The following is a 13,200-nucleotide window of genomic DNA, read 5'->3' as shown; positions in this document are numbered from 1 at the left end:
CCCTTAGGGGTGTGAAATTGACACGGGTTGTGATGGAGAGTAATTGGTGCACAAGGCCTCGTCGAGGGGGCCCCCATTGCACGTCTTGTGTTTGTCGAGCCAATCGATCCATTTCATTACGACTCAAAGAGGGTAAAGCCATCAGCAGTCGCAGACCCAAATGAAGGAGGCAGTTTCTTTTCTCTGGCGGTCTCTCACACCCGCGCCGTCTGTACAGAGCGGCCGGCCTGCCTGGGGCGGGGTCTGGCCTGTTGACGGCTTCATCAGAGCCCTCTGGAGGGGGGGGGGGTTGCCTGCGTGTGTATCGATCCCTTGTACAAAACCCTCCGTACGGCCCACAACAGAGCCCAGCCAATCCTGCGCCAGCCTCCAAAGCCCCTCCCATTCCCGGTTTAGCTTTGGTTTATGTCCCCCTGTGGCGCACGCAGGGCTCCGCAGAGTTCACCGTGATTCACAGGGCCATTAGCTTAACGTCCTCGGCTGCGCCCGGTTTTCGCAGTTTTGCAGGAAAGGTTAGGAGAGAGCGCTCTTTAGGTATTCGTGGCCGGGGCTGGCTCTGTCTCAGAGGCCCCGTGGCTCCGTTTCATGCTGCCCTCCGTTTGGGCCGGCCGCCTTGAGAGCGCTTACAGATGGTGCGTCCGCCTCCGTCCGCTCCACGGCTCTAATGAAATCTGCCTTAAGAGCACAGCGCTGCACTCCATCCTGTTTTTAAGCAGGGGGGGGGGGGGGGGGGGGTGATGGAGGAGCTCCCATGTATGTAATTGCATCAGAATTCAGCCGAGTGGCAAATGAGCAAATGGGAGCTGCCGGGAGGGGGTTGATTGTTTGGGGGGGAGGGGGTGGAGTTAATGCGGCGTGTTGAATCAATCCGTAATTGCCGTCAGTGTCAAGGATGCGCAGACGCTGTGATGGGGGAGGTTCGGGTTTGGACGGAGCTGCTGACTCATCCCAAAAAGGACAAAGCAGGAGTGGCCCGAACCGTTGACCAGGTGTCCTTCTTATTTTTCCATTAGACAGTGAGCTTATTGACAAGATCATCGGGAAAGCCAGTTAATGGAGCGATGTCCCCCGGAGATAACGGGACCAGAGCGGTGTGTGGGGACGATTCCCCGGTGGCAGGCATTGTTTAGTCCTGTCTCTCGAAAGGGCTATGACATACACACAACCCCAGGGGAGAGCGACATTAGCCACCCATTGTGTACACCAGAGAGAATGATCCATGCAAAAGAAGTGACGCTTACTTCTATACGTGAGTCATTTGCCTGGCGGACACCCTTATCAAGGTTGAATTGTATAGTTTGCATTTTACACAATGCCAGGCTTAGTTTACTGAAGAACATGAGGTTGGGTACTTTGCACAAGGGGACGACGACAGTGTCCAGATCAAGATTCCGAGTCGTGAGTTAACAGTCCAGTTTGCTGACCGCCTCTCTGTGCCTCTGCCGTGATGATACAGTCAGCCAGAGTGTTGGACTTCAGGCAAGGGGACAGCCTAGAGAGGCAGTGCATTGTGGGAGATTTAAGTCAGTGAAGGGGAGAAGGTCAGTGGGACTGCCTTGAGCAAGTGACAGACAGACATGGTCTCTCTCCACAGGCTGGCTGTTGTGCCTGTGTACTTCTGTTTTTCTAGCACTCAGTGTCTAAGTCATCGCTTATCTGCAGTAAGCCTCCCAATTCTACAGGGTTCCGGTAATCAGTCTCCCCCCAGGCCATAGTTGTAGACACACCGATAGATTGTGCCATAGATAAAGGTTTGACTCTGACTTTTTAAGCTGGCCAAGAGATTCGGGTCTGCAGTTTTTTTCCAGGTCATGGACAGTTTCGAGTCGGTTTCAGTGTTGACATTGCTGAAATTCCTTTGGTGAGAATGAAAACCACCTCTCTCTCTCTCAAGCCCCTCCCCCTCATTTGTCTGCCTGTCCTTCAGGCGTCCTCCGGGTGTTCTGGCTAAACAGTCGGTTCAGGTTTGTTTCCTTTTCTCCACGGGTGACCTGCCGCTTTGAACGCCACGCCCGCAACAGTCGAAGCCCCTTTTGCGAGCGCGTCATCTCTGAGCGCTTTCAGCTTTGCGCTTGCTGTGTCGGGCGCCTGCGTGGCTTCACGCGAGCATATGGCGGAAACTCGGCTAATGAATTAAAATGAAACGACGGCGGGTAAAAGCGTGCCCGCTCTCCTTCCTCTGGTGTATTCCCTTCAGATCCGCGGTGGCTTTGTCCTTCCGGCAGAGGCTGAACAGCGAGCGAACCGTCCATCCATCTGTTCACGACAGCGGGACTCCCCGTGAGGGCGAGAGTGCACCCCTGTGGCGGGCCGATTTTAGGGGGTTTGAAGTTTTCGGGTCAGTTTTGTGAGGCGTGTGGTACACCTGGCTTACTGGGGAGTCGGTCATAAACAATGCCCACCTGTTCCCTCTCTTCAGTGCAGGTTCCCTACCGGATGCGTTTGTAACTTGCTGTCTTTGCTTTCCCCCGCGCTGGTTTCACTGAAATGAATTAGAGAGATTACTGTAATGCCCCCGTTTGGCGTCCTCGTCCCGCCCCTCCGCCTAATGACAGACCGGGATTGGGATTTTGCTGCTTTTTTTTCCCCGCGAGTGCGGCCGCAGCAGTCTGGGCCACACGGCGCACTCGGCTGCACGGGGGTGCACGCTGGGAGTAATCAAGAAATGATTGCGAGAGAAGATTACTCCCATTCTGTGTTAAAGGAGATTATAGAAATTCTGCCTTTGTGAAAACGTCGGGTGAGAGCGGCAGACGATATAATCCCTGTCATTAACAATAGACTTGGCCGTTTTTTTTTTTTTTTTTTGTTTTTTTTAAACTCCAAGGACCCTCCCCTCCCCCCCCCCCCCCCCCCCCCCCCGTCTGTCCATTCATACAGCTCCTGGCTCACATAGCCCTGAGCCTTCATTCTTTCCGTTGATGCTCCTCGGTCGTGCCTGTTGAGTTTCGATGCGCATTCCTCGTCCGGCGGGAGACCTCTCTGCCGGTTTCACTCGTGTCTGGGCCTGCCCGCGGGTTTCTGTGTGCGGAGGCCACGCCCTCAGCCCGTGTCTGCTCCACGCAGCGTGCTTCAGAGGGGCGTGGTCAGTCCGTCACTCAGATCCAGACAGTCGCTGTCTGCTGAAGCTTACTGACCTCACACCAAGGGCCACAGCGTCATTGCTGCATTGTACTTTTGTTTGTTCTTGGCTGTGTGTGTAATTTTTTAAAACGATAATCTTTGGCTTTGCTTGAAGATTAAATTTGTATGTATCATGATCTGCGTGTGTGTGTGTGTGTGTGTGTGTGTGCGCACTTATGCACTACCAGATAATGCACATGTGCTCCTTACAGCTGGAAGTGTTTTCTGTGGTTGTGTTGAATGCTGCTGAACAAATCCTTTGCAAGTGAGGTGTTCTACCCCTATGTCCTCAGGAGACACTGCCCCCCCCCCCCCCAGTCTAAACCCCAGTCACGTCAGGAGTTCTCACAGCCCGGAGTATGCCTGGAATGGCAGGTGTGAAAGAGACACTCCCTTTCCCTCAGCCGCCGCTTCAATATTTACCATCGCCCTTGGAAACCGGCGCGCGGCCCCGAGCTCGCTGCTGAGTGGAATGTGGAGGCCACAGAGCACTTTCTGATGCCGAAACGTGTTAAATATCTGCAGCGGTGCATTCCCACCCTTCTCCCGGTTCGCCGCAGGTCAGCGCTGCGCTGTGAAGGGCAAGGGAGAGGCCGCCCTCCTCCCCAGACCGGTTCTTGTTCCTTCTCGGAATGCGCTATTTTTCGGGATTAACCTCGGTCCCGCAGAGATCTTTAAAAACGCGGGTCCCAGGAGAAGGAGCTGGAAGTGCTTCTCATTGGCGGGTTCTGATGTCTTTCGGACCATTGGCAGCAATAACCCTCTGTGGCTGGCCCGGTTCGTCTCCCTTAAGATGGAATCTGAAGTGGATTTGTGTGATTGTGCTCTGCCTTCATTGCGTATAATGGAGCAGCTATTTTCTGTAGAACAGGCTGCTCTCACTACACTCCTCGGTCTGGTGCCAAAATGAATCGCACCCAAGTCGTAGTAAGAAAGGTTAACCCAGTTTCCCAGGGAGAGGTGGGTGGAGATGTGAAAGGGTTTTTTTTTTTTTTTTAAAGACTGAATGAAGCCTGTAGAAATGGGTCCCAGTGGACCCCAAATTCAGCCTGGTGGGGCTGCAGGGAGGGGGAGAGAGAGGTTTGACAGATGCCTGAAAACGCCTGCATTCCTCAGATAACCCAGTCAGGTTCAGCCCAGACGCGCGGTGTTGACGGAGCGCACGATTTGAACAGGTCACGGTAAATGAATTGACACAGGCAGTAAATATGCCGGAATGTGCGATTCTGACATCCTGCGATAATTTTCCTTGAGTAGGGCTGCTGTAATTTCACCTTTATTGCTCAGCAGTGTATTTTTGGAAGCCATTGGAAATGGCCATTTAGAGTGGGTTTTATACCATATGAGAAGCACTTGGCATATATTGTAATGCCGTGAGTCCTCTTCATGTCATTATTGTGCTGTGTGGCAGAAATAAAAAAATAAAAAAAACAGGAAAAATGTAATTGAGGGCACATTGGATCAGTCCCACCTCTCAATCTTCAAAAAAAAACACCCCCCCCATAAAGGGTAGTAATCCTCTGCTCCTAACAGCTGGGGTTGATTCTTTTGTGCCTGTGTGGGAGGCAGATAAACAGACGCCTAAGACCCTCTGTTTGAAAGACCCGGTAGGGTCCTCTCCCAGCCTCTGGTTAAGTAGGCCGTAATCACAGGAGAACAGGAGAATGCTCACACCGCAGTCCTGGAACAATGCTGGCTTCTCATTTGTCTGAAACAAGCACCTTTATGTAGGCAACCTGAAGTGAAACATCAGTTATGAAATGGATAGCCAGTTAAATATTTCTTACATTAGCTTTGTCATTTTATTTTAGGGAGCAAGCACAAAAGAGTACAATAATTTGTCATTCTCTTCTTAACATAACTGGAGCCTTTCCTCTGCCATTTTCATTCTTGCTAGACCAGATGTTAAGGCTGGGGTTGTGTTCTGATAATTGTGTAAAAGACCAACTATGCATATTGCTGTAGTTAACTGTCCAGAATGCTTTGCCGCTCAGTGGAGAATTGGCCATTCTGTAGAAACAGTGGTATGACAATACAGTTCTGATCCTTCCCCCTAAGATCAAAGTGCTTCTTAGTCAGTTGTTAACCAAAAGTTAATTTTATGCATTTCATGTCTTTGAAGAGATGTGAAAAAGCCGTGGTGACATTTTTACATGAGTAAAAAAAAAAAACGAGACAGGTCCAGTTTCTGTCAGTTCAACCCAACCCCCCCCCCCCAACCCGCTCAGTTCAGGCCTCGCATTAGCAAAACAAATTGAACTCTTCTCTCTGTCGTACGGCAACACATAATTTCACAATTTGGGCCGTCTTCATGCCCTGCCACCAGTTTTAGGTATGTGACAGAAACCGTTCTGCACGGAGCGCGGGCACGACTCTACAGCGGTCGCCTCATGAAGCAGACCTGCCCGCTGGAGAGCCCTGCAGATAAGACAAACAGACCTGTAAGGTGGGGGAGCCCCGGGGGGGTCGGGGACAGGGCAGAGAAGCAGGCAGGGGGCAGAACGCCGAGGTAAACGAAGCGTGGGGTGATGCGGTGCGCCGTGAGAGAGGGGCACCCCAACCCGGAGGCACAGCGGGCCCGGCCTCAGCAAAATCAGTCCTCTCACGAACGGGGAGAAATCGGCGGGAAGTCGCGGGACGCCTCCATTCCTGCTCACTGAATCGGCAAATTACCATCAGTTAAATTTGAAATGTATAAAACTCGGTAATCGCCGCAGTCCGTATCCAGCTCATCATCTCAAATTGGACTGAACAGGTACTTCAGAGGGCTCAAGTTTTGATGCAGATGACAAGTCGAAATGATACCTTCGCCGAGGAGTGTGCATTAAAAGGTCACAGGCATTCAGACTCATTACCCGCGTAGATGTGCGTAGCGGATGATGATGATGTTCTTGCCTTCTCCCCCCCCCATCACCGGTGTCAAGTAATGAGTCGAACAGTGTGAACTGATTCTGGGAGCGAGCTGTGTCAGGTGGCTTTGACCCTCCGTGCACCTCGCTTCCCCGTGCTAAAGCCTCCCCCCCCCCGCCTCTCTTTTTCTCCCTCCCTACAGTGCTTGAGGACGCTGGTGGGGCACACGGGCGGCGTGTGGTCGTCCCAGATGAGGGACAGCATCATCATCAGCGGCTCCACGGACCGGACGCTCAAGGTGTGGAACGCAGAGACGGGCGAGTGCATCCACACCCTGTACGGCCATACCTCAACCGTGCGCTGCATGCACCTGCACGAGAAAAGGTAACCCTCCGGCCCCCACACCGACGCCCCGCGCTCAGCTACTGCACCAGCTGTGCTGAAACCTACATGCTGTTACAGCATACATATAATAGCTGTAGCATACGAAAAGCTTCAGTTTTTGAACAAAGTGCAGATTTGGCTATCAGTGAATGGAGCTCAGTGCAGGTTACTCCTGAGACAGGATGCGTATATGCTGCTAGAGCATAAACTTTTCACAAATTATATAGGTCACAGGAGAACGCGTCTGTGCTAGAGTCCGTGAAACAACGTGCTGACCACATGGCAAAGCTGTCAAAAGAATGCTTACAGGCCAGAGTCCGCGAACAATAGGCCGGCCACCTGGCACATGATAAACCAGACGCAAACAGCGCTCTGCCCTCAAAGACGTGGTAAACAGTGCATCTGGTGTTATTAAACCCTGCAGCAACATCGTGCATCACAGGAACGAGCCCGCAGATCTTGCGTGTAAGAGCGGCGTGTTTGTGAGAGAGGTTACGGAAGAACGCTTTGTTTTGTCTGTGGGAAAGGAGTCGGGCCTGATGAGCAGCGGTGTTGCCTTGTGTTGTTTACGAGCGTGAGGTGGTTGGTGTTGCGGAGCGTTCACCTCCCCAGGACACGCCGTGTTGTGTTCTCGTGTGGTGTGTAATTACAGAGAGAGAGAGAGAGAGAGAGAGAGACCGCGAGGCGAGCAACGCTCACCGCAGACTACCCAACCCTGTCCTGCCCGGGGGCCTTCCGCAAATTAAGAGCGCCCCTCTCTCTGCCTCTCTCTCTCTCCCTCTCTAAACACAGTGCCGTGCGCCCAGCATTCAGAACGCCCCGCTGGAGGGCTGAGGGGTTGGAAAGGTCGTGTCAGTCCTTTGTTCGGTTAAGAGAGGGGGGAAAGTAAAACTGCAATTCTGTGTGTGTCAAAATAGGGAAGGCGGCGAGTCTAATTTACAAGGACTTTCGGAACAGCTTCATTCTGTCGCGTTGTGAGGGAAGAAGAGCGGCAGAGGGGCCGGAGCTGTCTGCGGGCAGCGCAAGAGAAGCTTCAGCCGGTCTGTTGTGTGCGTTGGGGGTTCTGGTGACTGAACGTCCTGTTTGAATCTGTCCGGCAGGGTGGTGAGTGGGTCTCGGGACGCCACGCTGCGGGTGTGGGACATCGAGACGGGCCAGTGTTTACACGTGCTCATGGGCCACGTGGCGGCGGTGCGCTGCGTGCAGTACGACGGCAGGCGGGTGGTGAGCGGTGCCTACGACTTCATGGTCAAGGTGTGGGACCCCGAGACGGAGACCTGCCTGCACACGCTACAGGGCCACACCAACAGGGTCTACTCTCTACAGGTGAGCAGTACTGTACCCCAACAGGGTCAGCTTTCTACAGGTAAAGAGCTATGCAAGTCACTCTCGATAAGAGCGTCTGCTGAATTACAACAATGTAATGTAAGCAGTATATCAGCACTGCTCATCAGAGGTCAGGCTGTAGGATATGTAGCACTTGGATCTAATTGTGGATCTGCTCTCGTAACTGTGTCTTCCTTCCATTGAGTGTCATATGGAGCATGTATGCAGTGTGAGATACCAATTGACTCAATTACAGAACATGGTTTGAGTCATGTCTAGGGGCAGGCGTAATGAGTAGACTCTGTCAGACAGAATGTATATAATTCTACAGATCAAATGTATTCCCCTTAATTGCAATAAGGGCTTGTCTCAATTAAAATGTACTGTTAGGCTTTCATGCTGATGTCATAGATTGACAGTGGAGCACAGGAAAATCTCTGAACCAGTGTTAGAGCAATTTGTCAGTATGTGCAAGATTCATATTTAGAAACTTTGTGTTCTTTCATTTTTAATTAATTCTGACAAGTTATGATGGAACTTGATTGCTTTGCTAGCCTTTGCATAACTAATCATTTGTTTCTGAACAGTAATTTTTGAAAATTATTTTGTGAAAAATTAGAGCACTTCGCAGGAAATGAGCAGTTTGTTTGTAAAGGGCTGGATCCTACGTGGAGTGTGGGTTATCTTGTTCTCACTTCCACAGTTATCCAAAGATGCTGTCATTTCAAAATGTGAACAAAAAAAATTATGGTGATTATTATTATGAATGGTATTCATATTGTTGACTATGATAGGGTATAGTTGAAAATGAACAGCTTATCTTTTGTCTGGCTGAGTTGATGAGACGCTCTTGCTGCTATGAAGTTTGATGTCTGTGGTGAGGTCTGAACACGCGCGCCTCCTCCTCCCCCTCTCCCCGCAGTTTGACGGGACCCACGTGGTGAGCGGCTCCCTGGACACGTCGATCCGCGTGTGGGACGTGGAGTCGGGGAACTGCATCCACACGCTGACGGGGCACCAGTCCCTGACCAGCGGCATGGAGCTCAAAGACAACATCCTGGTGTCGGGCAACGCCGACTCCACCGTCAAGATCTGGGACATCAAGACAGGACAGTGCCTGCAGACGCTGCAAGGTGAGTAAACCCCCCACCCCCCGCCGCCCCTTCCCGCGGCGATGAGCGCACCTCCGAGCTCAGCGGCCTTCAGAAGCAGCCCTTTCATGTCCTGCAGCCAATTATATGCTCCACCGTTCGCCGAAAAGCGGAGCTGGGGAAAGCGCCCGGCCGGGTAGTTTTTAAACCGAAGGGAAAACGTCTCTCGGCTGTTTATTTTCGCATGCTTGTGTGGCTGCCGTTGTCTGAAGCCGCGGACTGTCTGTAGCGCAGGGGCCTGGCTGAGTCATAATGGTTAATGCTGTTTCTGTTCAGAACAGCGTTTCGCGAAAACCCTCTTATCTGTATTCTCCTCCCGAACTTCAACTGGCAAGACGAGGCGGGGAGAGGGGACAGCTGGAGGCGAGTTCTCGCTCTTAATTGCTGCAAAATTTCAGAATTATTTTCCTGCAGAGTGAAGCAGGATATGGTTTAACCATAAAAAGTGTAGATACAGGCCTAGTGGGAGCTGTTATTGACCCGGCAGGGTTCTGGGAAGCTGGTTTTACAGAGGGGCAGTGCCAGGGCACCCCTTAATATTGGGTCAAGGGGCAGAACTGAGTAGCTCCCTTGGGACATTAATGCTGTTGAGATAACCTCACCACATAGTGTGGCTCTGACCTGCGGAAGGATACATTAGTACTGTGGACCTAACCTCACCACATAGTGTGGCTCTGACCTGCGGAAGGATACATTAATACTGTGGACCTAACCTCACCACATAGTGTGGCTCTGACCTGCGGAAGGATACATTGTTACTGTGGACATAACCAAACCATGTAGTGTGGGTCTGACCTGAGGAAGCGAGCATTAATGCTGTGGATATAACCTTGCCACATAGTGTGGTTCTCATCTTAAGAAGGATATAGAGCACTTAACTTGGAGAATGTCAGTGAAACCGATATACTGAATGTAACCGTAGGTGCTGAACAATTATCAAAAGTACTCCAAAGTATCAGTACTTTAACATAGAAAATAAGGTCCACATAAGACGTTCCTTTGCTGACAGTCCTGGCGTTTTGATTCTTTCATCTTCCCTAAATTGCACCGATTAAATTAGACCTTTCTGTTGTTAACCACTCAGTATGAACATCAGTAAAGCCAGGTGCTGTTTAGTGAATACAGAAAAGCTTCAAAGACAAGTGAAATGACGCAAATATTGACTTAATTGAGACGATTCAACTCAGTTTCGCGTTTACAAATACGCCTGGGTAAATCACTGTCACATCAACCAAACCAGGTTCTTTAAAGAACACGACGTCGCAAGTGAAAGAGTTATTAGATAGCCCACCAATCATACCCATAAGCCATAATCGTGTACTTTACTGTTTTCTGGACAAACGATGCATGCAGTGATTCATTTAAGCCAGTGCAGCAGCTGTGTTAAACAAAGGGGCATCTCAGAGGGTATGCCAGACAGAGGGAGAGGTGCTGAAATGGGGGGGGGGACTGAGATCACCAGAGGGGGTGTGCCTTTTTTTTTTTTTTTTAATTTAAGGTCAGTTGACTAATTGGGTCAGTGGGCTGTCACTACTGTTCATTAAAATACATAGAGGGAAGACAATGACTGAAATGCTGATGACTAAAGAGTAATGCGGTACAATGCTTTCAGTGCGGGGCTCAGAGCTTTGAAGTCAGGTGCTGCTGTCTGTGCAAAGGCAGGCTCTTTGAACAATGGAGATTATCCTCAATAAAAGGAAAGCGTGGGTTAGGCGGGCGCGTCACCCGTGGAATTAATAAACGCAGAAACGCCGCGCGCTCTTAGGCGGTTAATCGCCGATCAGCCCTCTGCACGTCGGAGTGGAAGCCCTTTGTGCTGCGTCACGTGACTTTCTGATGTGAATCCTCGCTCGTTTTGCTGTGCGCGTTTGTGGGGTGGGGGGGGTGTGTTGGGTTTGGCATGCTGTTGGGTGTGATGGCGTGTGTATGTGTGTGCTGGTAGGTGTGTTGGTGTGTATGTTGCGCGGAGGGGGTGTGTATGCCGTTTGCGTGTGTGTGAGTTTGAGTGTGAGTGTGTGTCCGTCCCTGTGTCTGCCTGTCTTTTACCTCTTGAATGAAGTGGTTGAAAGCAGGGTAGTGGACCAGCACAGTAATTAACACGGAGGGCCTTAAGACCCTGGGCAGACCCTGTGAATAGCAGAGATAACCCGTATGTCACTCGAGTGGTAATGGCTGTGATTTCACGCTGGGGAACACGGCTCAACCTGTTTAAAAGGTTATTCATTTGCAAGTGTAATGTCATGTAGAGGACTTAATTATACCTTAAAAGGGGACTTTGCAGGCACACTGAATTTCAGAAATGGGTTTAAAAATCTGTTCCTTTCTTAGTGTTCATTAAGCAGAATAATGTTGTGCGTTTGGGTGGCCTCGGCGCTCTTGATTTGTTATGTACAATGAATGGCCCTGAAGGTAGACTTAGCGGGTCCGGCACATTTTTAAGCAGAGTATTTATTGAAGGGAAAAAGGCTTTCACTGAAACATCCCCAGAAAGTTCCTCTAGTTTATGAACATTGAGTAGCCAGGGCTTTTTGTTCCATCTTTGCAAGGACACGTTTTTAATGGAGTATCCATGGAGGCATTTTAATTCATTCTTCCTTTAAGTGAGCTGTTGCCACTGCTGCTGAGTGAACTGACACTCTCGTCTGTGTTAGAGAGCTCCTCAGGCAGATCTCTGACAGTGATCAACACACAGACTTTACCGTGTTCACAAAAAGGTGTGTGTGTGTGGGGTGTGTGTGAAAGGACAGTGGCATTGGTAAAACCAGCTTACAGCACACTACAAGCTGATGGCTTTTAGTGTATTGTGTTTTGTGGTCCTTCTCAGTGAACGGTCCAAGGTTCCCTTGAAATTAATGTGGAAAAACTGAAATGATGAGATGTGGCTTCCTCGTAAGTATCGCAGCCGTAGCTGGAGTTTCCATGAGGCATAGCCATGTGGCATGAGCCACGCCAGCGCTGATCCCGCTGAAAGTTGCATTCCCTCTGAGCCTGTCCAAACTCAGTGTGAACTGATTTTTATATTTTAATCTGTCCACTGCCACACTGCTCTGCCCAACCCACTGCACGGCCAGAAAATACTGCAGTCAGTGCCGGAATCTCCTGGAATCACAGCTATAGTGGTTAAGCTTATTTAAATTGCCAAGCGGATTATATTTGGAGAAACTTGCATATCGCATAGTAAACATATTTGGTGCATTTTATAATGTGAGCTATTAACCAAAGCAAATCAAGCTAGTTAGGTACTTAATTCCAGGGTGCAGCGGTAGTCTTGTACCCTTTTGTCCCAAGTACATTCACCCTACCATTATTACCTGCAGTAGACTGAGACCTTGTGTCCTCCCGGCCTTGGCTGAAATTTAGTCTTTTAACTGTTTTCTTGTTCTAATATGGGAGTTTCCACTGTAGACGTTTTGAATTGAAATGTTGCTTGCGTAGTTTTGGCCCCATAATGCTCTCGCACAGAACCCCACCACACCTAGGCACTTCATGTTTCAAGCACATTGCTCGGAGGAAAGGTCAGAGGTCAGAGGTTACAGCTGTCACATTTCCCCTCCAGGTCCCCACAAGCACCAGAGCGCCGTGACCTGCCTGCAGTTCAACAAGAACTTTGTGATCACCAGCTCGGACGACGGCACCGTCAAGCTGTGGGACCTGAAGACGGGAGAGTTCATCCGCAACCTGGTGACTCTGGAGAGCGGGGGCAGCGGCGGCGTGGTGTGGCGCATCCGCGCCTCCAACACCAAGCTGGTGTGCGCCGTGGGCAGCCGCAACGGCACCGAGGAGACCAAGCTGCTGGTGCTGGACTTCGACGTGGACATGAAGTGAGGGACCCCCCCCCCCCCAGGGGGGAGGGGGTTTCAGTGCGTCTCGCCGCGTTACGTCAAAACACTCCCCCCTCACCACCCCCCCACGCCCTTTCCCCCTCTCCTACACCACCCCCACACAACCTGACCCCTGCTACCCTCACCACCACTGCAGCTCACCCCAATGGGGGGTGCTCTCTCATCCCCCGTGCGGTCTGCTGGGAAGGGGAGGGGGGGGAGGGAACGAAAGGGAGGAAGCAAACGAAACGGACACAGGCAAAAAGTCGCCACGGAAACTCTCGGGCGACCTTTCCGTGGGCCAGGCAGCTTTGCACAGAGACTTGTTCGCACAAGCCTGACGCAACTGTTTAGATGTACAAACAAGTTTATGGACTCACCGCTGTACAAATACATTTAAAAGGAATGAAACTAAAGTTGTTGACAAATGGTATATGGTGTAAAGAAAATGTCGGACTTTTTCAACGTCGAGTTGGCCATCTTATTTTGGGGAGAAAAACGTAAAGAAATAAGATGAAGCCAGGAACAGATTCGACTCTTTCAAA

General features: G+C 50.7%; 1 protein-coding gene across 2 annotated transcripts in view; it reads left to right on the top strand.

The window, feature by feature from the left end:
• LOC118793087 (F-box/WD repeat-containing protein 7) overlaps window positions 1–12,874 on the top strand; it is an 89,507-nt gene extending 76,633 nt beyond the window's left edge. The window contains exons 8-11 of one of the 2 annotated variants that reach the window (XM_036551078.1): window positions 6,176–6,357; window positions 7,458–7,683; window positions 8,606–8,816; window positions 12,391–12,874. In XM_036551078.1, the coding sequence (XP_036406971.1) occupies window positions 6,176–6,357; window positions 7,458–7,683; window positions 8,606–8,816; window positions 12,391–12,659 (888 nt within the window). In that variant the 3' untranslated portion in view covers window positions 12,660–12,874. The remainder of the gene's footprint in view (window positions 1–6,175; window positions 6,358–7,457; window positions 7,684–8,605; window positions 8,817–12,390) is intronic. The other variant, XM_036551079.1, reaches the window with a different exon arrangement.
• The last annotated feature ends 326 nt before the right edge of the window (window positions 12,875–13,200 follow it).

Source organism: Megalops cyprinoides, chromosome 18, assembly GCF_013368585.1.
Source record: "Megalops cyprinoides isolate fMegCyp1 chromosome 18, fMegCyp1.pri, whole genome shotgun sequence".
NCBI lineage: Eukaryota > Metazoa > Chordata > Actinopteri > Elopiformes > Megalopidae > Megalops > Megalops cyprinoides.
Note: the sequence above shows the minus strand (reverse complement) of the source record. Positions and strands in the feature narration are given on the sequence as shown.